Source organism: Nylanderia fulva, unplaced genomic scaffold (assembly GCF_048542155.1).
Source record: "Nylanderia fulva isolate GAGA-0341 unplaced genomic scaffold, ASM4854215v1 Scaffold98, whole genome shotgun sequence".
Classification (NCBI taxonomy): domain Eukaryota; kingdom Metazoa; phylum Arthropoda; class Insecta; order Hymenoptera; family Formicidae; genus Nylanderia; species Nylanderia fulva.
In genome coordinates, this window is record NW_028191112.1 from 410391 (window position 1) to 437618 (window position 27228).

Sequence of the window (27228 nt, forward strand, 5' to 3'; positions counted from 1 at the left end):
GCACTGTTGGTCTTTTGTAACGTCCTGTGACGTTTTTGTGTGTGTGGGTGGGTGACTGCGGTCACCTCACTTGCCGGGTCGGCAGGGAGAGGGGTGGGGGCCCTGATCTCATTGCACGTCGACCCAGGGAAGTCCGGGGGGAGCTAGTAGCCCGGCTCCCCTTGATGCCCTTTCGGGGCAAGGGATGTCCTCTCCGGGGGGATACCTGTAGTATCCTCTCGGGGGATGTGTCCTTCCTAAAGGACGCCGGTCGGGTGTCCACCGTGAAGTAATGCTCACGCGGTTCCGCGGTGGACAACATCCATACGACCAGGGGCTTCAGTCAGGTTTTAGGTCGGTCCCCCGTCCGATAGTCCCTCGGGATACTACGGGCGGGAATCCACCACGAAGCCTCCTGGCCCTCCCTCAAAGGTCAGGACGGGCGAAGTTTGGTGTAGGCAAATTTCCTGACTTAAAAAAAAAAAAAATAAAACTAATATTAGGAAAAACAAAACTAATATGAAACATATACTAATAATATTAGGAAAAATAATACTAATATTAGGAAAAATGTATTTTCGGCAAGTTCTAAAGTATTAAAAGTTAATATAAAATTGAGAAATGTGGCGCGCGCTCGTAGCGCGCTTTTGTTGTTCTAGTATTTTAAAAAAATTAATGAAGGAATGAATTATCGATTCATTTGTCTACCTCTATTCGATATACCTTATATTGCATAAGGTCACGAGTGGATATTATTCTCGTAACTTTTTAAAAGTTTCTAGAAGTTAATAATTTTAAAGAGTGCGTGTTTTTCTATAAAGATAAAGTTTAAACGAAGTTATTACATTTTTCACATTTCTATTTTTTCCAACGTTCGAAAAGTAGGGGAGACTAGGGCTAAATATTACATGGATAAAATGTTACACCTATAAAATTATCCAACAAACAGCTTGTATCACCTTGTGAAAGTGAAACATTTAACAAAGATGGTAATATTTATAATCATTCTCTGTACTTACTTGAAATCTGAGATCACCCACTGGAGGTTTAGCATATGATATTCCACGGAAGGCATTGTAAGAACCATAGATGCTTTCCTCGACGATGCCGACTAATGTCCCTCCAAACACATTTACTTTTACTCTGTTCGACGATGCGGCGAAGGATAACTCTGAAAAATTTATGCTCAGGCTAATTTATTGCAAAAAAAAAAAATAAGTATTTATATATAAACATATATAGACATTTTCTTATCATGATCCAATAGCTGCGCGATGTCAAAATAGAGTTCGTATCTTGATAAACATGAAGACATTATGAATAAATAATTATTTTGTGCGCTACAAGGAAAATTTCGCTCTTATTAAATATATACATTGTAACAGCAATAAAACTACTATTAACAAATTGTTTGATATTGCAAACAAAATTAGTATTGTCGCAGATAAAGAATCTTTTTATTATATTTAACAAAATTAATTTTCTTTATAAATCATTTTGCTATCTGTACAACTAATAAATTTTATTACACAAGATATATGTATGTACAATTATATCAACGAACGGATACTTTTTAATGTCATTCCTTTGAAAAAAAAAAATATAAAAAAAATTTTAAGTGTTACTAAAAGTTACAACGTAGTTCCCTTGTAGAAATTTAACATTAGTAACGCCAATTAATCACTTATTTCAAGTAATTAAAATACTGATATACAGTAATTTAAGTACTCGAAATAAATGAGTAAGCACTCGAAATAAGAGATAAATTGGTGTTGAGAGAGAAACTAGTGATAAATTTCTATAAGGGTTAGATTTTTATATAGGTATATAGAATTATATATACAGAGTATCTCAAAATTATATTCTTCAGCTAAAATGTCGAGAGGGATGTCATAATTATTTCTGTTTTCAATTTTTACAATGTACATACATATATCTTAGTAACTAAATCTTAAATTAAAATTCTATTATAATAAAGAATGTAGTTTTGTTAATATTTCATTTTCACAAGGCTTAATTTCTAATTTATAATTAGTAATAATGTATAATAATAAGATATAATAAGGCTTAAGTTATAATTGAACGAAAATCTTAATTTTTTTCAATCGCTTATAACTCGAAAATTATTGGTGCCTCGACATTTCTGTCGAAAAAAATCGTCTCCAAATAATCTCCATTGACAAATCAATCTGTTTCTCACTGTCAGTCTTATGTTAGTTTGTCAGTTTTTTGCACTAAAAGGTTTTTTTTCGGAGGAATTCAATTTTAGAGTTAGATTTCTTCTTATTTTATCTCATACTATAGGTCTGTGTGAAGTTTCGTATAGTTAACGAATGGTTCTGTGTGGTGGAAAATTGTTCGAAATTGGTATAACCTTTTGATAATTTAAGTCTGTTCTCCCAATCCCATCGTTGGTTTCCTTTAATAAGAATCTTCATTCGAGGTTTTCTATTAATATTTAAATAATCATACGTAGTTCCATTTTTCACTGGAGACCATGTAAAATTAGCTGAAGAAGGTGTTGGATTTCTGCAATAAATGTGTAATTGATTATTATTACGTGATTGTACGATGTCACAATAAATATTCGTATAAAAAATGTCAAGTTTACGGTACCTCGTTTTAGCAAAATTTGTCCACATCTGCGTTAAGTATTCCATAATTTTATAATCCGGCGTACCACGTGCAAATGGTAACACACCGAATGTTTTTCCTATATGAGGATAAAATAAATAGCCCAGTTCCTCGAAGTGAGATGTACCTGCAAAATATTGTTACGTAAATTAATTTCAAATGTTGATAATTTTTTCCATACATTACAAGTGCATTATAAAATTTATATTTAAATGTTCTCTAAATTTTTTAAATCAAATTTCTCCAGAACTACGTGTGTCTTCTTACAATCATATATAGAAAGAAATTTCACGTTTATTTCTTTTCTAACTGTAATATTAATTTGATTTTTACATAGTTCTATTTTAATTAACAACGCAATACCTGAAAGCGGTTTTTGAAAAAATATTTTCTTCACAGGAGAGGTTTCACTTTTGTACGAAAATTTGTACAAGTAAGTCGACTCGTTAACATTAGAATTCATTTGATAATCAATTGCTTGTATAATGCCTCTATAGATATGCTGATCGCCGATAAAATCAGAAAGATTTTCTATAGTTTCCTCCGACACTGTTTTATTATCAAAATACAATGATCGTAATTCTGGTACCGTGATCCCAAGTTGTGGTAATTGACGCAAAACTCTAGGATATATGGCTTTCTTGAAATCATAATCAATTTCCTTTAAAGTCTCGTTGTTTACCACTGAAACAATTTTTATAACCATTTTAATCTTAATTTTATTTGATTTTATTCATTTTAATTTTAATTTTAATTTTTAATTTTTATAATAATTTTTTATTTAAGTTTTATAAATGCATATGTAGCTCTATTACGTAAAAACAAAACGGTTTTATTAATAAATAATTAATAATCTTTTTGTACATTTAAAAGTTATATATTAATAAAATCCTGAAACTTATTAATATTGATTAAATTTATTATAACATTCTATGTTCATCAAAACATTTTCAAAATATTGCAGATTGTTTATCTATGAAAATTCTACATAAAACAGTGATTCATGATATACTAATAATTAATAATGTGTAATAATGGAAAGCAAAAGCAAATATATATACTTACGGCCGACCACAATGGCATTTATGAAAAAATTGCCTTCCTGGCTATTATATCCGAACATGATTGGCATTTCAATTCCATTACGTAATAATTGCAATGGATTTTCTGGTAAAAAAGGATTCGATGATTTGGAATCCACGGTCGGCGTAAATGCAAGCAAAATATCTAAGCCAATCTGCAAGAACATAATATTCTTAATATAAAAAATTAGTTTATAGTAATTCATCGAACATTATTATTGCAATAATCGTAATAAAGCGTCAAAAGACCTCCGCTGCTATCAATTTTCTTTCGTTTATGTCCTTCAGAAATTTCAAGGCGTCTTCCGGATCAAAAGTCGCATTACCAAGCTTCTGGGCTAACATCAGACCGTTATTGATAGCATCGTCTTGTTCAGTGAAAGCCCAAGGAACTGTCATGACACCACTTTGACATATTGCTTTATGAAATAAACCTGTTAAGCACACATTTGCACATAATATAATTGACACTTGAAGTTTAATATGACTTTATCATGAGATTTTTACATTTTTCCTCTTTGACTCAATATGACACATAAAATTAATCAGCGTGGTTTTAATTTTCAATTCTCAATTTAGAATCGATATTTTTTTACTGAAAGATGTTTGAGGTATCTTCTAAGTAATTTTCTACAATGTTTTAAAACGTCGATATTATATAGTTTGCAATCGAAATTTAAGTTAGAATGAAAAAAAGATCTTATTAAAAATTTTTTTGCTACAGTAAATCTATAAAATTTTTTAATTTTGTTTTGTGTAAAATGTGTTTCTAATATTCTTAATATTCGTATATTAGTATTATGTCCTGTTGATTCGTACCTTTAGATAACGGTGAAATAGTTAGATAATGAACCATCACTCCACCCGCATTTTGACCAAAAATTGTGACGTTATCGGGATCTCCACCGAATTTCAATATATTTCTTTTAACCCATCTTAACGCCATAACTACATCTTTTAAGCCCTGATTTCCTGGCGCCTTTTCCTCATAAAAATTGAGAAAACCTAAAGAGAGAATGAGAGAAACATGTCGTTAATACGTTTAGTAAAGTTTACTATCAAGTCTTAAATATTCGTATTCGCTAGTCAGTAAAATAAGGAATATTAAATAGCCGACCAAACTAGCACAAATTAGAATTAATTAAGTCTCACGACGTTTTGACCATGTAGTTGAAATGTTTTTAACGTTTTTATTGGAAAAGGACCACAACCACATGTTCGGAACGTCGCAAAACTTAATAAATTTTAATTTTTGCTAGTTTAGCCGATTATTTAAAATTCTTAATTTATTTATATAACTTATATAAATATATAAAAATTTCAACGTTTAAATAAATCGATTTCACGAATTTTTTAATTACTTATAATTCGACAATTGTTAATGAAAACAAAATTTATAAAAAAAGTAATGAAACGTTAAAATTTATAAAAAAGTTATGATAATTGATTATTGTTTTGAAATTGGTAGTTTAAAAAAATCATACATACACGTAAATTATTTGGATCGTGGGAAGTAGAATGCGTGTGTATGTGTTTACTTAAAAAAAAGGTAGATCATTGAACGCAAGTAACATAAAATGATTTTGAGCTAATTAATAATGTACCTAGAACACCTAATCTGTAATTCAGGGTGACGAGTACCACATCCTTCCGCATGATATAATCGGGACCGTAATAAAACGAGGTACCGTCTCCCACAAAAAAACCTCCACCATGTATCCATACCATCACAGCACTTTTCTTTGAAGGTGTTACATCGTTGGTATACACGTTCAAATAGAGACAGTCTTCTTCGCCTATGACAATGTTCGTTTCCATCTGAAGACAGACGTTTCCGTTAGACGAAGCGTCTCTGTCGCTGGACCATGGTTCTGGTGATTGCGGATCCTACAATCAGTGTTTGTTATCTAATTAAAATTTTATAGATGATCAATTAGATAAAATTTTGGAGCAATCTTATATTGACATAGATAATAGAAATATGTATTATTTATACATATTTAAAAAATTAAAAAATTAAAAAATAAAAGTATGAATATATTTTTATATCCTATTTAATTTACATTTTTTTATAACTTTGTTTATATAAGCAATCTTAAAAACAGAATTATCCGAAAATTATCTAGATAAATCGTCATGTAATTTTATTTTTTATCTAGATATATTTAAAACAAAATAATCTTAATCTTATCTAAAGGTACATATAAACGACACGTGACTCGTCGAGTCTGGCTCGGGACTTGCCGCGCCGCGAGTCGTGTGAATAGACTTATAGCGCGAGAAGGCTTGGCGCGGCGCGTCTTTTCTGTTGATCGTCGATAAGTATATACGAGTCAAAAGAAACACGCCGCTTGTCGCTTGTCCCGTAAAGGCATTTACACAGGCTCGAATAGATTCGTGGTTTGTGCAAAGCGCAATGGATTGGTCAAATAAATCAGTAGCGGAATTTTTACATTTGTTGAGTAGATATTCACAATCTGCTGTTGACATTGTGCAGAAACTTTGGAATTTACCAGAAAGTTCTTTGATAAATCGTATAGCATGTCGGTCGCGTTATATCTGTAATAAATCACATAATTATTAAAAATAGTATAAATTATTTGTACGTTTCAAAAACATTATAAGTGAATATATATAAAACTTACATGGCCCGCCCATACGGCACAGGACCTTGCAGCAATATTGCAATCTTGCATATTGCAATGTAATATTGCCGCAATATTGCAATCTGAAATATTGCAGTGCAATATTTCAGCAACATTGCTGAAATATGAATATAGAACATTGCTATAATAATGTGGTAATTAATGTTGCAGCAATATTGAAAATATACTGTTATAATTTTATAAATAGTAAAAGTAATATGTATTTTTTGTTCTTACATGATTAAGATACTTTAATGCAATTTAAGTACATTTTTAGTTTTTATAAGTTTATAAAAAATTATTATTTATCATATGTTGTGCACGTGTACATATAATCTCTAAAAACTCACCTTTAAAAATAGGTAAAGAAAGGCGACCAGTTAAGGGCACGCTATTAACAAAAATTATCCATTGCAAACCCATGTAGAATTCTATCCTATTGCAAACCCATGTAGAATCCTATGAAAAATTAATCATTGCAAACCCATGTAGAATCCTAGGCAAAATTAACCATTGCAAACCCATGTAGAATCGTACCCATTGCAAACCTATGTAGAATCCTATGAAAAATTAACCATTGCAAACTCATGTAGAATCCTATGAAAAATTAACCATTGCAAACCCATGTAGAATTGTATTAAAAATTATCCATTGCAAACTTATGTAGAATCCTACATTGCAAACCCATGTACAATAGAATTGTATGAAAAATTATCGATTATAAACCCATGTACAATCGTAACAAAAGTAATGAAATAAAAAAAAAATTGAAAGTAGAAACTTGTACCAGTGGAAAATTAAAGTTGCAGACATATATAGAGTCGTATAATGAATCAGTAAAAATTTAAATTTGCAAATGTAGAATCGTACCATAAAAAAACTTATCTTTTGAAAAAAAAGATAAACAAGATGCCAAGTCCATGCGCCATGTGAAAAAGAAATAAAAAAATTTTAGTTAAAAAAACTGGGAGCGCTGCTAAATAATATTCTAACAATATTAAAATTAAATTGTTACTTTTAAACTCATTACAGTTAAAATATGTTTTGTGTTTAAATTAATTAATGTTACTTTAAGGTGCATTGTAATTTTGAAACTTAGCAGCGCGCCCAGTTTTTTTAACTAAAATTTTTTTATTTCTTTTTGTAGTAACACATGTTACTACACATGCGTGTAGTAACACAGCTGATTCATTCTGTCATTTGTGAATCGCTCAATTGCGTTACGCGATTCACGCGTCGCGTGTGAAACGACCATATACCTTTCCATCTAGATTTCTAGACATTCACTTATTTTACTTGACAAAACAAATCAGCTGTTTGTTGATACGTAATTTCTGTGATCTCGCGCATCTGTAAAGCGCAATCACGCCTAAAAATGCAGTGCAATAGTAATTTGATTTACATTATTGTATATTATAATTTATATATTATAATTTGTATATTATAATTTATGTATGCAAAAATCTTATAGATTAAAAATTTTTTAAATTTATATATACTTCGTATTTAATATCATCATATTTATAATATTATATATATATAAATAATTGAAAGAGTAGCGGAATATGTTGTAATTATTTCTTTCAGTTATTTTTAAAAATATAATTAAAATAAATAAATACAATAATATAATAATGGATTAATATTTAAATGACAGTAAATGCATTCTATTATTTTCATATTTTTATATCTGCATTAATATATTGAATTTTAATCTCTACAAGAGATTATTCCAATTTTATATCTTGGCCGTGTCCAAGTAAAAATTTGGTGCCTTGTGCACAGGTATTTAATTCTAACGAAAAAATTTAGTTTCGTTTAGAATAACGCACTGTCATCCGCGATTTGGCTCTTATTGCCTATCTTATATATGTTAAATTTATATTTATATATTACAGAGCCTAGTTAAACTCTTAATTTATACACGCTGGCTTAAAGGCGTTTATTTACCAACATTAATATATATAACAGAGAAAAGTATAGAATCGAAAGGATCTGAATAGCTCAGTTGGAAGAGCAGTCGCCCGGCAAGCGAAAGGTTTCGGGTTCGATTCCCGATTCTGCGACTTTCGGATCTATATTTTTCTCTCGCACTTTATTTCTTTAGGGGGAATAGGGGATACATGGAATTAAAAATCTCTTGTAGAGATTATTCCAATTTTATATCTTGGCCGTGTCCAAGTAAAAATTTGGTGCCTTGTGCACAGGTATTTAATTCTAACGAAAAAATTTAGTTTCGTTTAGAATAACGCACTGTCATCCGCGATTTGGCTCTTATTGCCTATCTTATATATGTTAAATTTATATTTATATATTACAGAGCCTAGTTAAACTCTTAAAAAAATTTTAGTTAAAAAAACTGGGCGCGCTGCTAAGTTTCAAAATTACAATGCACCTTAAAGTAACATTAATTAATTTAAACACAAAACATATTTTAACTGTAATGAGTTTAAAAGTAACAATTTAATTTTAATATTGTTAGAATATTATTTAGCAGCGCTCCCAGTTTTTTTAACTAAAATTTTTTTATTTCTTTTTCACATGGCGCATGGACTTGGCATCTTGTTTATCTTTTTTTTTAAAAGATAAGTTTTTTTATGGTACGATTCTACATTTGCAAATTTAAATTTTTACTGATTCATTATACGACTCTATATATGTCTGCAACTTTAATTTTCCACTGGTACAAGTTTCTACTTTCAATTTTTTTTTTATTTCATTACTTTTGTTACGATTGTACATGGGTTTATAATCGATAATTTTTCATACAATTCTATTGTACATGGGTTTGCAATGTAGGATTCTACATAAGTTTGCAATGGATAATTTTTAATACAATTCTACATGGGTTTGCAATGGTTAATTTTTCATAGGATTCTACATGAGTTTGCAATGGTTAATTTTTCATAGGATTCTACATAGGTTTGCAATGGGTACGATTCTACATGGGTTTGCAATGGTTAATTTTGCCTAGGATTCTTACATGGGTTTGCAATGATTAATTTTTCATAGGATTCTACATGGGTTTGCAATAGGATAGGATTCTACATGGGTTTGCAATGGATAATTTTTGTTAATGGCGTGCCCTTAACTGGTCGCCTTTTTTTACCTTTTTTTAAAGGTGAGTTTTTAGAGATTATATCATTCATTTTTGTATATTTTTATGAGCGGAATGGAACAATTATTAAACATGTTTATCTAAACTTCTTTGCTTAAAATGATGTGTACAATCATATCCTAGAATCCTGATCATTCCTCCTAAAGCACCCTATTTATATAAATTTACCCATATGTGTGTGTGTGTGTGTGTGTGTGTACTAATGTCGAGCATTTTTTATACATTTTCTATTAAATTTAGATAAAAGTTGCAGGATTTAGAAAAAGAAAAAGTTGACACAGACTTTTTCCTAAACGGCGATTTTCAAGGTTATTTAAAGGTCACTTATATTTTCAAAATAGAATTACCTTAATTTTTCTCATATAAATCGATTCCTCGCAATATTTACTATAAAAAGTTGTAAAGGTATAATTTTTACATAATCTTACATAAACTTCGAAGTATTACAAATATTTTATTTTATGAAATATTTCAGTTTATGTAAAATTATGTTAACTATCTTTTAAATTATTCACTTTTAGCCATCTTCCCCGTACAACCTTTTATAGTGAATATTGCAACAAATTGGTTTATATATATAATATATATATAACATCAGTTATTATTAATTGATGTTTACATTTATTTTTAGACTTACTAGAGCTCAAATGCTCCACATTTTTTGCAAAAACTGTTTATTCTACAGATTTCAAATATGCTTTTAAATGATGATTGAATATTTCCTTTTTTTAATTATTTTTATTATTATTTTTCAATCTCAATCAACTTTTATAACTTTATGCCAGCACGATACAAATACATGTGTTTTTATTTTTTTTATTATTTTCATTATTATTTTTCAATCTCAATCAACTTCTATAACCTTATGCCAGCAGGATACAAATACATGTATGTCTTTATTATTGTATCAACTCTTGTCTTTTCCATGTAACCATGTCTTCATAGTTTGAATTATCCCTTCATCTTCTCAATCTTTCGCAGAGATTTAATTAATTAAATACACTTCACACGAAATAAAGTTTGCTGGAAGATATACAGCAAACGATAACTGTAAAAACATGATTACGTGGAAAGAACAAGAGTTGGTACAGTAAAGGCAAGTAAGTAAGTACATGTAATGTATCGTATTGGCATAACGCTATATCCGCGGAGCAGATAATGTGGCTGTAGAGGTAGTCTGCAGTGCAGCTAATGTGGACGTAGATGTTGATTGAGATAATTGTCTAATATAAAATAGAATTTAAAAATTTAGTTTAAAAAGCTGTTGCATATATAAATAAAGTTTATTTTTTCTAAATTTGGAATATGTTTAATTAATTAATTTTTTAAGTCTATGTTTAATAAATTTTTTAAGTCTGTATTCAATAATTTTATTCATTTGATAAATATATGTATGTCTTTATTTTGATATGTTTAATATAATATAATTAGAAATTCATTATTAATTAGATATGTAAACTATAAATTCATATATAATATTTGAAAATATATGTGAATATTTAAATTTTTATCTTCTCCTTCCTCTCCTTCAATCTCTTTAATATCAATATGTGTATGTGTGTACACGCGCGCACATTTGTACGTATTTATTTAATTATTGGATAGTTGAGTACTTAATTGATAAAAAATTATGACAATAATAATCCTTTTGTTTTTTTTTCTTATTATTTACTCAGATTTTTTTATCTATCTTATAAGATAAACACTTTAGAAATTGAATATTTCAAGTAAACTAATTGTAAGTAAATTTCACATTAATGCATATAGATGTTTAATCATGAATGTACTAAATAAGTACACAAGACGAACAGTGAGTGAGTGAGTGAGAATGAGAGAGTGTGTGTGTGTGTGTGACAAAGAGAGAGAGAGAGAGAGAGAGAGAGAGAGAGAGAGAGAGAGAGAGAGAGAGAGAGAGTTAGCCAACATAACCCCGCACGCTGCCGATATGGCGGAGCGCCACTATCGCCATCTGTTGTAAAACGTGCGAGATGGACAAAATTACCACTACATGCATCTTGCATGTGTTGTGTACGTGTGATATATGTGTGCGCATGTGTTGTATACGTGTGAATACGTGTAACACAATACTACTATGTATGCGTGGTCGATGATGATAATGACGGGGACGTTACTTAATAGAAATTTTTCATATTTCGACTTTGCATTTATATATCTCTGCTTACAAATCACGTAGAGCAGAAATAAAGACACTTTTATTATATAATTCGAACTCAATCTATCGATTAAGTCTAGTATAAACTCGATTGCTTCAGCCATTATTGAGGATTCGAAATATTATAAAGACTCAAATGTCCGACTCGCGTTAAGATACACGGTGTCTCCGCTACGCCCTTAACTGGTCGCGAGACACTACCGTGTCTCTTGATGTGTATCATCTCAGCAAACACAATATATAAATGTTTTATACTCAAGCATGTTACATGTAACGTATATGTTAGTTGTAATTTCCCACTCATAGATGTAACATTTTTAATATTACATATATTACATTGTAGTTATATTGTCATTATATCCCAAGATAGCACTGACTTATCAATACATCAATGTGCTATTTGGTATATAATTACAATATAACTACAACGTAATATATGTTATATTAAAATGTTACATCTTTGAGTGGGAAATTACAACTAACATAGATGTTACATGTAACGTACACGTTATATTACCTATTATATTCCGTTTTATTGTAGCAATGTAACAATTATATATCGGTGTTTGCTGGGATATATACGCAGATTATTATATATGAATATATAACGTGTTATATATTAACATATTTCGTATATAAAATTTTTATATAATTTGGTTTTTTTATTGCAATATATAATAAGAATAAATTTAAATGTTGCGTATATTTTATTTTATGTAACTCATATATATACATAAATATTAAATTCTGAAATATTCTCTTTTATACTGCATGTAATATATATTTACAAACACGCACATTCTAACAATCTATGAGATATATATATCTCATATTTAATTAGAATGTAAAAATACCACTTATCCCAGCAAACACAGTATATAAATATTATATACTTAAGCATGTTACATGTAACGTATATGTTAGTTGTAATTTCCCACTCATAGATGTAACATTTTTATTATTACATATTTTACATTGTAGTTACATTGTCATTATATCCCAAGATAGCACTGACTTATCAATACATCAATGTGCTATTTGGTATATAATTACAATATAACTACAATGTAATATATGTTATATTAAAATGTTATATCTATGAGTGGGAAATTACAACTAACATGGATGTTACATGTAACGTACACGTTTTATTACCTGTTATATTCCGTTTTATTATAGCAATGTAACAATTATATATCGGTGTTTGCTTGGATAGGTCTGTTCGCGTTGACTGAACTCGCTGCATTAGTTCAGAAGTTGTCTTTTTTGCTCGACATTGTTGGAAGGAAAAAGATAACTTCTGAACTAGTGCAGCAAGTTCAGTCAACGCGATCTTACGTCAATACAAAGCATTATAATACATATACATATATATACATATATTATATTGCAATATTGTTGCACTATTGCATTGTAATATTGCTGCAGTATTGTATTGTAATATTGCTGCAGTATTGTATTGTAATATTGCTACAAGCGGACATTTTACCGTTGCTGCAATATTGCTGCAATGTTGCAGCAACATTTTGCAACATTGCTGCAATGTTGCAATTTTGCAAATAAATATTGCAGCAATATTTCTGTGCCGTATGGGCGACTTTTATTTAATGATACCATCCATCATCGTCTTCTACGTTTTTTTCTTTAAAAAATAATCACCACTCATTAATACGTAGCAAGCTGCTGCACAAGAAATGATGTGTTCTCGTTGACAAGACATTTTTAAATGACAAATGGGTTTCTTTAAAGTTCATACAGCACGACAAGCGGCGCGGGATTCGCGCATTAACGCGCCGTGAGAACAATAAAGGTTTATAATAAGACGAATTTACGAGCTTGCACAAACTGCGCGAAACTCGCCGAGTCACGCGTTGTTTATTTGCACCTTAATAAGTAACATGTCACAACTGTCCGGAACCGATTTGATTCTTTATCAAATATGTTGTTAAATAAATAAATCTAAAATTTAGATTTTTAAATTCCAAAATTATTTATACATTACAAAATACAAAAATTATTTATTCTATCTACTTAAAAGAGAGGAAGGGAAAGGAAGAGCAAGAGAAAGAGAGAGAGAGAGAAAAAGAGAGAGAAAGAGAGAGAGAGAGAGAAAAAGAGAGAGAGAGAGAGACATGTATGCAGTTTTCTTCGTATAATTATTTACGTAATGTAACGTTTCTGCCATTCTCAATCGCAACATTTTATTCTTATTTGGTCGAAACACCGTGTAAGCGTTGAGAAAGAAAATGTTCCTTCTCAGAATAGCAGTTAAAAAGAATTGACGTCGTTTGAACTTTTCGGCACTCGTTAGAGTCGTTGGTCGAATGCTTTGTTATGCTATTAAAAAATTAAATTTAATATATATTTACAGAACAAATTATATATCACAAATTCGAGAGAAATTTAAAAAAGGCAAATTAAAGAAGTTTTTGAATTTGATCCTAATTTAATTATCTGAAATCGAGATTGTTTTGTAATCGCAAACTAAACTTTTATTGTGAAATATCTGATTTTTATACAATATTGTATAATAACACTTGAATAAATATAATTAATCTGAATATATATTATGTAAAAAAATCTTTATAATTTTTTAGATGCTTAAATGCAGAGCACTAAAAGTCTTTTTAAATTCTTTGGGAGAGAATTACTGCAGTTTCTTTTCTTTTTGCTAGTTAACTAATATTAGGAGAAATAAAATTAACTTAAAGAAACATAAAACTAACCTGAGAAAAAATACTACTAATATTATAAAAAATAATACTAATATTAGGAAAAATAAAACTAATATTAGGAAAAACAAAACTAATATGAAAAATAAAACTAATATTAGGAAAAATAATACTAATATTAGGAAAAATGTATTTTCGGCAAGTTCTAAAGTATTAAAAGTTAATATAAAATTGAGAAATGTGGCGCGCGCTCGTAGCGCGCTTTTGTTGTTCTAGTATTTAAAAAAAAATTAATGAAGGAATGAATTATCGATTCATTTGTCTACCTCTATTCGATGTTCCTTATATTGCATAAGGTCACGAGTGGATATTATTCTCGTAACTTTTTAAAAGTTTCTAGAAGTTAATAATTTCTAAGAGTGCGTGTTTTTCTATAAAGATAAAGTTTAAACGAAGTTACTACATTTTTCACATTTATATTTTTTTCAACGTTCTAAAAGTAGGGGAGACTGGGGCTAAATGTTACATGGATAAAATGTTACACCTATAAAATTATCCAACAAACAGTTTGTATCACTTGTCAAAGTGAAACTTTTAACAAAGATGGTAATATTTATAATCATTCTCTGTACTTACTTGAAATCTGAGATCACCCACTGGAGGTTTAGCATATGATATTCCACGAAAGGCATTGTAAGAAGCATAGATGCTTTCTTCGACGATGCCGACTAATGTCCCTTCAAACACATTTACTTTTACTCTGTTCGACGATGCGACGAAGGATGACTCTGAAAAATTTATGCTCTGGCTAATTTATTGCAAAAAAAAAAATAAGTATTTATATATAAACATATATAGACATTTTCTTATCGTGATTTAATAACTACGCGACGTCAAAATAGAGTTCGTATCTTGATAAATATGAAAACATTATGAATAAATAATTATTTTGTGTGCTACAAGGAAAATTTCGCTCTTATTAAATATATACATTGTAACAGCAATAAAACTACTATTAACAAATTGTTTGATATTGCAAACAAAATTAGTCTTGTCGCAGATAAAGAATCTTTTTATTTAACAAAATTAATTTTTTTTATAAATCATTTTGCTATCTGTACAACAACTACTAAACTTTATTTTACAAGATATATGTACAACTATAACAATGAACAGATACTTTTCAATGTCATTTTTTTGAAAAATGAAAAATATATTAGTTACTATATATGGTTAAATTTTAAGTGTTACCAAAAGTTACAACGTAGTTCCCTTGTAGAAATTTAACATTAGTAACGCCAATTAATCATTTATTTCGAGTACTTAAGGTAATAATATACAATAATTTAAGTACTCGAAATAAGTGAGTAAGCACTCAAAATTAGAGATAAATTGGTGTTACTAGTGATAAATTTCTATAAGGGTTAGATTTTTATATAGGTATATAGAATTATATATACAGAGTATCTCAAAATTATATTCTTCAGCAAAAATGTCGAGAGGGATGTCATAATTATTTCTGTTTTCAATTTTTACAATGTGTTCAGAAGTAAGTTGACCCCAGGTCAAGAACTTTATTATTTGTTCAAAGAGAATGAAGAAGTAGGTCGATAATTTGAAATTCTATAATTTTTGAGTTAATCCGGCACGGGGCAGCACGCACTGAACCTACACGCCGCGCTTCAAGCGTTTGATTATCGAATCGATCGGGGATGAACTGCCTCGTCATCGAACCTGGGCATTCGCTCCTGGCACGGCTTTGCGATTAGTCACATGTGGGTTTTCCGTCGCGATTCTAATTGTTCGTAGTTTGTTTGATTAATAAAAAAAAAATAATCAGATTGATATTCTGCTGTGATTCAGTGATAAGTGAGATGTGAAATACGTTCACTTTGACATTCGCTAATTAACGGTAGCAACAAGGTGCGCCGTTATATACGCGACATAAAATTTGCGCTCAAAACATTGTTAACGAAGCGGAATTCAGTGATTTGGGACCAGAATTCACGCAATGGTGAAATATCAAGGTGCCGAAGTCCGATTGTTTCCACGAACGTAATAATTGTATACATGAGGCTCGCGCGTGTTCGCTTGGCACGCGTAGATCACGTGAGTTGGAGCGCGCAGATCACGTGATCAGTCATCTGGGACTGATACCTGATGTCGTGATTGTGTTTGCGTTCCTTTTTTTCATCCCTTCGAGCCCGTGGTGCTCAACGCACTGTAACATTTATGTGATCAGTGATTCTTCATGTTAATTGAGACATTTCGGTTCGCGATTTAATATCGCATTCGCCGCAATCGGCAACGTGCACGAAATCTTAATGTGAGATTTCGAACGATTCGATACACGAGTTTGAGCGTGTTCATCGTAACTAGCAATTGTTATGCAACAAATAGTTTTTCGGTGGTGTCCATGCAACACATGCTAGATACCATATAGTGAGACATTTCGGACTGCTTAACAACCACGTCGTACGTGTTTTCGCGGTGACTATTTTATTCGTTAATAGATAAAGATTTTATGTAAAGGTTTCAAACTAATTTGCGTTTATGTACATTGTGACTCTCGGACAAATTTAGTTAATAAATGGATTGTTTTTGTGTAATTTGTGCATATAATTCCGTATTCTGGTTCTCGATTCGGCACGTGGCTTAAATCGTTACCCATCCTGCGCACCAATCGGAGCGCGTCCACCCTCCTTAAGATACAGTCCACTTTGAATCTTCCTGTGCAATCTATACACGAGACGGATATCGACGATCGGATTTACAACCCGATTGTCAGGATCCGTAGCTTCGTGCGTGAGCGTTCAACGTCAGCAATCGAGCGTACGCGCAAACATTTTTTGGTCCTTCGAGCCGGATGGGAGAGTAATGACGAATCGAGAACACTGAATTAAGGACACCAGTGATATTTAAGTGCAGCGTGATTCGAGATACAGTCAGTCAAGTAATCGCGTTTAAGTAGACAATCGTGTTAGTGACATATTCATAAACAACTATAGTGTCAAAATGGAAGACGCTCTTGCAAATCAGCAAACTATCTTCCACTCAATTGCTCGAGCTCTCGACAATTTCAAAAAGATTGGTCGTTCTAATTTGACGGCCGCAAGGGTTCGCTCACGGATTGCGACTTTACAAGCTCAATGGACTCAAGGTGTGCACAATCACACCATTCTGCTTCAACTTGTTCCAGAGGATGATCAAGGGTCAATTAATTATTTCAAGAAGAATCAATTCGACCTTCACGAAGATCTCTATCAATCAGCCCTGGATCATATGAACGAATGTCTAGAAGACCTGGTTCCTGTCGTAAGTCGAGATACATCCCTCGAAACTTCTTTTGCGCAAATGGACGCATCGTCATTCTCGTTAAAGCATCTCCCTCCTATTAAATTACCGCCTTTTTCTGGAAAAAACGAAGATTGGGAGACCTTTCGCGACCGTTTTCAGTCGTTGATTATAGATAACAAAGAATTGTCAAATTTCACTCGTATGCATTTTTTGATCTCTAGTTTGACAGGTCCGGCCCGCGATGCGATATCAGGAATCAAAGTAACCGCCGAAAATTTTAAGGTCGCGTGGAAAGCGTTAACCACGCGTTTCGAGAACAAACGACGGTTGATCGAAGTACATGTGTCGACCTTATATCATCTTCCAAAGATGACTCGCGAATCAGCGTCAGAACTTCACGAGTTGCGAGATAAAACGGAACAAGCGTTAGCGACATTGAAACGTCTTGATCGTACAGCAGAGGATATTGTAAGCGATATATTAGTATACTTCATTTCACAAAAGTTTGATTCTGCTACGCGTCGAGCGTGGAAATTGAAGAGTAGCGATAACGAAAATCCTCCAACGTACAAAGACTTGATACGTTTCATATCTTCGCGCGCTATAGCGCTTGAGGAACTCCATCCTCACGAACACGATAAAACGAAGTCACATTCGAGAGTGACAAGCGCCACCGCAACTGCGTCAGTTAATTTGTCATGTCCAATTTGTAAACAATCTCACTTTCTCTCTAAGTGTCAACAATTTCTTTCAATGAGCACGGATCAACGACGCGAATTGATAAAGAAACTTAAGCGATGTTTCAATTGCTTAAGCGATAAGCACGTAGCACTTAATTGTCAGAGTAAATTCACGTGTCGCAAATGTAGCAAGCGGCATCACACAATGATCCACGTTGACTCGGGCTCATTGCAACAAACAACGAGCATTCCTGCGTCATCGAGTTCGCAGAATGTTACTAATATATCAAATGTCACAGCGCTTTCAGCGGTCACGTTAACTACATCACCGACTCCTGTGGTGTTGTCTACGGCAACGGTGAAAATACATTCGCTTTCTGGACGTTCCTTAACTGTCAGAGCCTTACTTGACGGTGGTTCAGAACTCACATTTCTTACGGAACGCGTAGCGCAAATTTTACGCTTACCTCGTATGCAAACATTTACTTCAACTTCGGGGATTAGCTGTGCAGATACCGGTACATGCCGATCTGCCGCGTTAATTAATATTTCGCCTCGCGATAAACCTGAGCCAACCTTCACCACGGTAGCTTACATCATGAGAGCATTGACGAAGTATGCTCCCAGACACGCTTCGTCATTACGTGACTGGAAACACATCTCCAACTTGACCTTAGCGGATGACGATCCGACTGGATCAACTCCTATTGACCTCATTATTGGAGCTGATTTGTATAGCAAGGTTCTTGTCAATATACGCAATGGACCCATAGGTCAACCAGACGCTATACAATCGCATTTCGGGTGGATTCTATCTGGACCTACGTCAATCCCTAATCATGTCATACAAAACACCCATGTAGTCGGCTCTACTTTGGTTTCATCGCATGTCGGAGCCCAACCTCAAGGCTCACCATTACCCAGTTCACAACAAAGGTATCATGCAGTTGCTCACTGCTGCTCCTTGGAACGGCAATTATGTAAGTTTTGGGAGGTTGAAGAAACTCCTCAACATGTTCATGCGTCCATAGAAGATAAACAATGCGAGGATCACTTTCAACGCACGCATACTAGAACAGCAGATGGCAGATATGTCGTGCGACTCCCTTTTAAAGAGGGCCCGCCTATTAAAATAGGCGACTCTCGCAGCATAGCTGAACGCCGACTTTCGTCGCTAATTCGTAAATTTGCTCGTCAACCCACACTTGCACAAGAATATTTGGACTTCATGCGCGAATATGAGCAATTAAATCATATGAAGCAAGTCGCTCCTTTGCATTCAAATAATGTTCAAGCGACCTATATACCTCATCATCCAGTCATCAAGGAGACAAGTTCGACAACCCGTTTAAGAGTCGTGTTCGACGCCTCCTGCCTCACATCCAATGGAACGTCTCTCAACGTTCACATGTACACCGGCCCAAAATTGCAGTCCGATCTACAAGCAGTTATATTGCGCTGGAGGCAATATAAATATGTATATTCTGCGGACATCGCTAAAATGTATCGCCAAATATTAATCGATCCTAGAGATAGAGACTACCAACGGATACTGTGGGTCGACCACAACTCAACTATACAGGAATATCAACTCCTTACCGTTACTTACGGCACTGCGTCAGCACCGTTTCTTGCTCTTCGAGTAATCCAACAATTGAACTGTGACGAGGGAGATTCATTTCCGTTAGCCTCTCCCATCCTAAGAGAAAACATCTACGTCGATGATGTATTATTTGGTGCAGACGATATCACACTGTTAAAGCAAGCTCGCACTCAACTTTGTAATTTGCTGAACCGTGGTGGTTTCGATCTCCGGAAATGGGCCAGTAACCACTCAGAATTGCTTTCAGATATTCAGCCTGACAATCATGGATTGGCTTACGCAAAAAATTTGGAGACTGATGACAGTCTAAAAATCCTCGGTATTGTCTGGAACCCGAAACATGACTGCTTTCAGTTTCAAATTACATTATCTGAAACTGTTCCTAACACCAAACGAGCAATTCTATCAACAATAGCAAGATTATTCGACCCGCTCGGGTGGGTCACACCTGCGATTTTAAAGGCGAAAACTCTCATGCAGCAATTATGGCGACACCGTATCGGATGGGACGACATTATTCCGGACGAAATCTTATCATCCTGGAAGTCTATCTACGAGTCATTACCCTATCTACGAAAAATTCAACTGAGTCGCTGGACAGGTTTTGAGTCCGGAACGGCAATTGTGGAATTACACGGGTTCGCGGACGCATCCACAATCGCTTACGCAGCAGTGGTGTTTTTACGCGTGACATCCTCCTCTGGGAAAATTACGGTCTCGCTCATTGCTGGGCGATCTAAAGTCGCGTCTCTTAAACCAATGACGGTTCCTCGCCTCGAACTTTCTGCTGCCGTTCTGCTAGTTCGCTTGATTGACTTTATCAAGCAGTCACTTCATTTAAGCGACATTGCGATTTATTGTTGGACAGACTCCACTGTAGTTCTCGCATGGCTCAAGAAGCACCCCTCAAATTGGAAAACTTTCGTAGCTCATAGAGTAGCCGAAATTCAGACACGATTACCAACCGGTAGTTGGCATCACGTAAACACCAGTGAAAACCCCGCAGACTGTGCTTCGCGCGGATTACTCGGCCGAGATTTGATATCCATCAACCTATGGTGGCATAGGCCGTCATGGTTGCATCTTCATTCTGATGAGTGGCCTCATCAAATTCTATCAGAGCACCACGAAACTCAGTTGGAACTGAAGGCATGTGAAGCTCATCAAAATAGTACTCGTGAAGACTGGAGTCTTGCTGCACGGTATTCATGGTGGCCAAAATTGATACGCGTCACTGCATATATATACCGATTCATAAACAAATGTCAACGGAAGCACGCGGCAGATCACAAAGATCACGTCCGGTCCCACGCCATTACAGCATTTGAGTACATGCAGTCTCGTAACTTTTGGTTGCATATGATTCAAGCAGAGGTGTTCAAGCAAGAACTTTACTTACTCAAGTCAAACAAGAGGTTATCAAGAAACAGCGCTCTGATATCATTAAATCCATTCCTAGACGCAAATGGTCTACTCCGCGTTGGCGGAAGATTGGAGCATTCTCATCTACCATTTCAATCCAAACATCCAGTTCTACTAGCTGATCATCCAATTACTACAATGCTCATTCGCTACACGCACATAGCCTCGCTGCACGCCGGTCTTCAGTCTACCCTGTCTAAAATTCGCCAAGAATTTTGGATTATAAAATCTAGGCCTTTAGTTAAATCAGTTATCTACAGGTGCGTTCGATGCACGCGAGAAAGAGCTCAGGTAGCCAATCAGTTAATGGGTCAACTCCCATCAACTCGAGTCTCAACGCCAACGAGGGCGTTTTTGCACAGCGGCATCGATTATGCCGGTCCAGTGCTCATTCGAGCCTCTGCTGGTCGAGGAATCACCTCACGAAAGGCTTACATAGCCGTTTTCATATGTTTGGCAACTCGAGCCATTCATCTCGAGTTGGTCAGCGATTATTCAACGCCAGCATTTTTGAACGCATTTCAACGATTTTGCGCCAGACGAGGCTTGCCAGCAGTTATGTATTCGGATAACGGTACAACATTCACAGGAGCCGATAAAGAGCTATCCCGCGCGTATCGGGATGCTCAACGCAATACGGATTTTCTCAATTTAATCGCAACAGATAGGATCACTTGGAATTTCATCCCGCCTCATGCTCCTCATTTTGGAGGACTATGGGAGGCAGGAGTGAAGAGTGTCAAACACCACCTTCGTCGAATTGTAAGCTCACACGCATTGACATTTGAGGAGTTCACGACAGTGTTGTGCAAAATTGAGGCTATCCTCAACTCAAGGCCGCTTTCTCCACTCAATGATACTCCAGACGACTACGAGTTCCTGACCCCAGGTCACCTTTTGATTGGGACTGCCATTACTACGAATCCGGAACCTTCCGTTCTACAATTGAACGAAAACAGATTGTCGCGATGGCAATTACTCAGACAGATTACGGAGCGTTTTTGGAAGCAGTGGCAGTCAGATTATGTCAATACTCTTCAACAAAGATCAAAGTGGCGTCGAGAAACGCCTCCGATTCAGGTTGGCTCAATGGTTTTGATTCAAAACCCCCTTCTCCCACCGTGTAAATGGGAATTAGGGCGAGTTATTCATTGTCATCCGGGCTCTGACGGGTTAACTCGAGTCGTCTCAGTTAAAACAGCGACGTCCGAATACAAGCGACCAGTAACTAAATTGTGCCTACTACCTATCGATATTAACTTAATCGATCAACTGTCGGAACGTAAGACAGGTACTGCGGAAAACCCAACTCCATAATGCGCATGCAACGTCTCAATCGTTCGCATAATTAGGACAAGTCAAGTCCTTCGTAGTTAGTTAAGGCGGGCGGCGCTCAATATCCTTGACTACTCAAGACCACTCGCGTCGCGATAATGTAAGTTTAGTAAGAATCTATGTCTTAATATTGTTATTCAATCATGTAAGCAACCAAATGCCTGTTATTGTTCAATATGTAATCACTGAATCTCACTCGAAAAATCATTAAGCGATTAACGTTTTATTTTTTCTTTTTTTTTTTCTCTTTATGTAACAAAAAAAAACCCAAACCTGGGGTAAGTTCTTTAGTTACTGTAAGACATTTCGAAATCTTTATTTCGAGGCGGGCGGTATGTTCAGAAGTAAGTTGACCCCAGGTCAAGAACTTTATTATTTGTTCAAAGAGAATGAAGAAGTAGGTCGATAATTTGAAATTCTATAATTTTTGAGTTAATCCGGCACGGGGCAGCACGCACTGAACCTACACGCCGCGCTTCAAGCGTTCGATTATCGAATCGATCGGGGATGAACTGCCTCGTCATCGAACCTGGGCATTCGCTCCTGGCACGGCTTTGCGATTAGTCACATGTGGGTTTTCCGTCGCGATTCTAATTGTTCGTAGTTCGTTTGATTAATAAAAAAAAATAATCAGATTGATATTCTGCTGTGATTCAGTGATAAGTGAGATGTGAAATACGTTCACTTTGACATTCGCTAATTAACGGTAGCAACAAGGTGCGCCGTTATATACGCGACATAAAATTTGCGCTCAAAACATTGTTAACGAAGCGGAATTCAGTGATTTGGGACCAGAATTCACGCAATGGTGAAATATCAAGGTGCCGAAGTCCGATTGTTTCCACGAACGTAATAATTGTATACATGAGGCTCGCGCGTGTTCGCTTGGCACGCGTAGATCACGTGAGTTGGAGCGCGCAGATCACGTGATCAGTCATCTGGGACTGATACCTGATGTCGTGATTGTGTTTGCGTTCCTTTTTTTCATCCCTTCGAGCCCGTGGTGCTCAACGCACTGTAACATTTATGTGATCAGTGATTCTTCATGTTAATTGAAACATTTCGGTTCGCGATTTAATATCGCATTCGCCGCAATCGGCAACGTGTACGAAATCTTAATGTGAGATTTCGAACGATTCGATACACGAGTTTGAGCGTGTTCATCGTAACTAGCAATTGTTATGCAACAAATAGTTTTTCGGTGGTGTCCATGCAACACATGCTAGATACCATATAGTGAGACATTTCGGACTGCTTAACAACCACGTCGTACGTGTTTTCGCGGTGACTATTTTATTCGTTAATAGATAAAGATTTTATGTAAAGGTTTCAAATTAATTTGCGTTTATGTACATTGTGACTCTCGGACAAATTTAGTTAATAAATGGATTGTTTTTGTGTAATTTGTGCATATAATTCCGTATTCTGGTTCTCGATTCGGCACGTGGCTTAAATCGTTACCCATCCTGCGCACCAATCGGAGCGCGTCTACCCTCCTTAAGATACAGTCCACTTTGAATCTTCCTGTGCAATCTATACACGAGACGGATATCGACGATCGGATTTACAACCCGATTGTCAGGATCCGTAGCTTCGTGCGTGAGCGTTCAACGTCAGCAATCGAGCGTACGCGCAAACACAATGTACATACATATATCTTAGTAACTAAATCTTAAATTAAAATTCTATTATAATAAAGAATGTAGTTTTGTTAATATTTCATTTTCACAAGGCTTAATTTCTAATTTATAATTAGTAATAATATATAATAATAAGGTATAATAAGACTTAAGTTATAATTAAACGAATAGCTTAATTTTTTCCAATCGCTTATAACTCAAAAATTATTGGTGCCTCGACATTTCTGCCGAGAAAAAATCGTCTCCAAATGATCTCCATTGACACATCAATCTGTTTCTCACTGTCAGTCTTATGTTAGTTTGTCAGTTTTTTGCACTAAAAGGTTTTTTTTCAGAGGAATTTAATTTTAGAGTTAGATTTCTTCTTATTTTATCTAATACTATAGGTCTGTGTGAAGTTCGTATAGTTAACGAATGGTTCTGTGTGGTAGAAAATTGTTCGAATTTGGTATAACCTTTTGATAATTTAAGTCTGTTCTCCCAATCCCATCGTTGGTTTCCTTTAATAAGAATCTTCATTCGAGGTTTTTTAATAATATTCAAATAATCATACGTAGTTCTATTTTTCACTGGATGCCATGTAAAATTAGCTGAAGAAGATGTTGGATTTCTGCAATAAATGTGTAATTGATTATTATTACGTGATTGTACGATGTCACAATAAATATTCGTATAAAAAATGTCAAGTCTACGGTACCCCGTTTTAGCAAAATTTGTCCACATCTGCGTTAAGTATTCCATAATTTTATAATCCGGCGTACCACGTGCAAATGGTAACACACCGAATGTTTTTCCTATATGAGGATAAAATAAATAGCCCAGTTCTTCGAAGTGAGATGTACCTGCAAAATTTTGTTACGTAAATTAATTTCAAACGTTGATAATTTTTTCCATACATTACAAGTGCATTATAAAATTTATATTTAAATGTTCTCTAAATTTTTTAAATCAAATTTCTCCAGAACTACGTGTGTCTTCTTACAATCATATATAGAAAAAAATTTCACGTTTACTTTTTTCTAACTGTAATATTAATTTGATTCTTACATAGTTCTATTTTAATTAACAACGCAATACCTGAAAGCGGTTTTTGAAAAAATATTTTCTTCACAGGAGAGGTTTCACTTTTGTACGAAAATTTGTACAAGTAAGTCGACTCGTTAACATTAGAATTCATTTGAGTATCAATTGCTTGTATAATGCCTCTATAGATATGCTGATCGCCGATAAAATCAGAAAGATTTTCTATAGTTTCCTCCGACACTGTTTTATTACCAAAATACAATGATCGTAATTCTGGAACCGTGATCCCAAGTTGTGATAATTGACGCAAAACTCTAGGATATATGGCTTTCTTGAAATCATAATCAATTTCCTTTAAAGTCTCGTTGTTTACCACTGAAACAATTTTTATAACGATTTTAATTTTAATTTTATTTGATTTTATTTATTTTAATTTTAATTTTAATTTTTAATTTTTATAATGATTTTTTATTTAGGTATTATAAATATATATGTAGCTTTATTACGTAGAAACAAAACGGTTTTATTAATAAATAATTAATAATTATTTTGTACATTTAAAAGTTATATATTGATGAAATCCTGAAACTTATTAATTTTGATTAAATTTATTATAACATTCTATGTTCATCAAAACATTTTCAAAATATTGCAGATCGTTTATCTATGAAAATTCTACATAAAATAGTGATTCATGATATACTAATAATTAATAATGTGTAATAATGAAAAGCAAAAGCAAATATATATATTTACGGCCGACAAAAGTGGCATTAATGAAACAATTGCCTTCCTGGTTATTATATCCGAACATAATTGGTATTTCAATTCCATTACGTAATAATTGCAATGGATTTTCTGGTAAAAAAGGATTCGATGACTTGGAATCCACGGTCGGCGTAAATGCAAGAAAAATATCTAAGCCAATCTGCAAGAACATAATATTCTTAATATAAAAAAATAGTTTATCGTAATTCATCGAACATTATTATTGCAATAATCGTAATAGAGCGTCAAAAGACCTCCGCTGCTATCAATTTTCTTCCGTCTATGTCTTTCAGAAATTTCAAGGCGTCTTCCGGATCAAAAGTCGCATTACCAAGCTTCTGGGCTAACATCAGACCGTTATTGATAGCATCGTCTTGTTCAGTGAAAGCCCAAGGAACTGTCATAACACCACTTTGACATATTGCTTTATGAAATAAACCTGTTAAGCACACATTCGCACATAATATAATTGACACTTGAAGTTTAATATGACTTTATCATGAGATTTTTACATCTTTCCTCTTTGACTCGATATGACACATAAATTTAATCTGCGTGGTTTTAATTTTCAATTCTCAATTTAGAATCGATATTTTTTTACTGAAAGATGTTATCAGATATCTTCTAAGTAATTTTCTACGATGTTTTAAAACGTCGATATTATATAGTTTTGGGGGAAACAAAATTTTTGTTAAATGAAAAAAAATTTTTTTTTTTTTTTTTTTTTTTTTTTTTTTTTTTTTTTTTTTTTTTTTTTTTTTTTTTTTTTTTTTTTTTTTTTTTTTTTTTTTTTTTTTTTTTTTTTTTTTTTTTTTTTTTTTTTTTTTAACGTTTTTATTGAAAAGACCACAACCACATGGTCGAAAATTTTAAATTGGGGGTAGTTTGGCCGATTATTTAAATTCCTTATTTTTATAAAATTTTTAAATATAAAAATTTTAACGATTAAAAAAATTTATTTCACGATTTTTTAATTACTTATATTCGACAATTGTTAAAAAAAAAAATTTTTAAAATGTTATGATAATTGATTTTGTTTGAAATGGTAAAATTTAAAAAAATATAAAAACTAAAATTATTTGGACGTGGGGAAAAAAAAAATGCTGTGTAGGTTTACTTAAAAAAAGGTAGAATTGAACCAAAAACAAAAATGATTT

General features: G+C 33.5%; 1 protein-coding gene across 4 annotated transcripts; it reads right to left on the minus strand.

Moving 5' to 3' along the window:
- On the minus strand, positions 1-26506 carry LOC146719454 (juvenile hormone esterase-like). 4 transcript variants are annotated; one of them, XM_085490148.1, is made up of 16 exons: positions 26326-26506; positions 26060-26231; positions 25584-25678; positions 25358-25496; positions 24978-25122; positions 24736-24890; positions 14940-15091; positions 5300-5582; positions 4515-4700; positions 3945-4129; positions 3679-3850; positions 2977-3297; positions 2596-2740; positions 2354-2508; positions 999-1150; positions 1-450 (listed from the first exon to the last, which is right to left on the minus strand). In XM_085490148.1, the coding sequence occupies exons 1-16, from the start codon at positions 26473-26475 to the stop codon at positions 406-408; spliced, it is 2652 nt and encodes an 883-aa protein (XP_085346274.1). In that variant the 5' UTR covers positions 26476-26506; the 3' UTR covers positions 1-405. The 4 variants fall into 4 exon arrangements, with proteins under 4 accessions (XP_085346274.1, XP_085346273.1, XP_085346272.1 ...); XM_085490147.1 differs by having other exon boundaries at positions 2-450; positions 2977-3115; positions 3203-3297; positions 25358-25678; XM_085490146.1 differs by having other exon boundaries at positions 2-450; positions 25358-25678.
- Between the last annotated feature and the right edge of the window lie 722 nt (positions 26507-27228).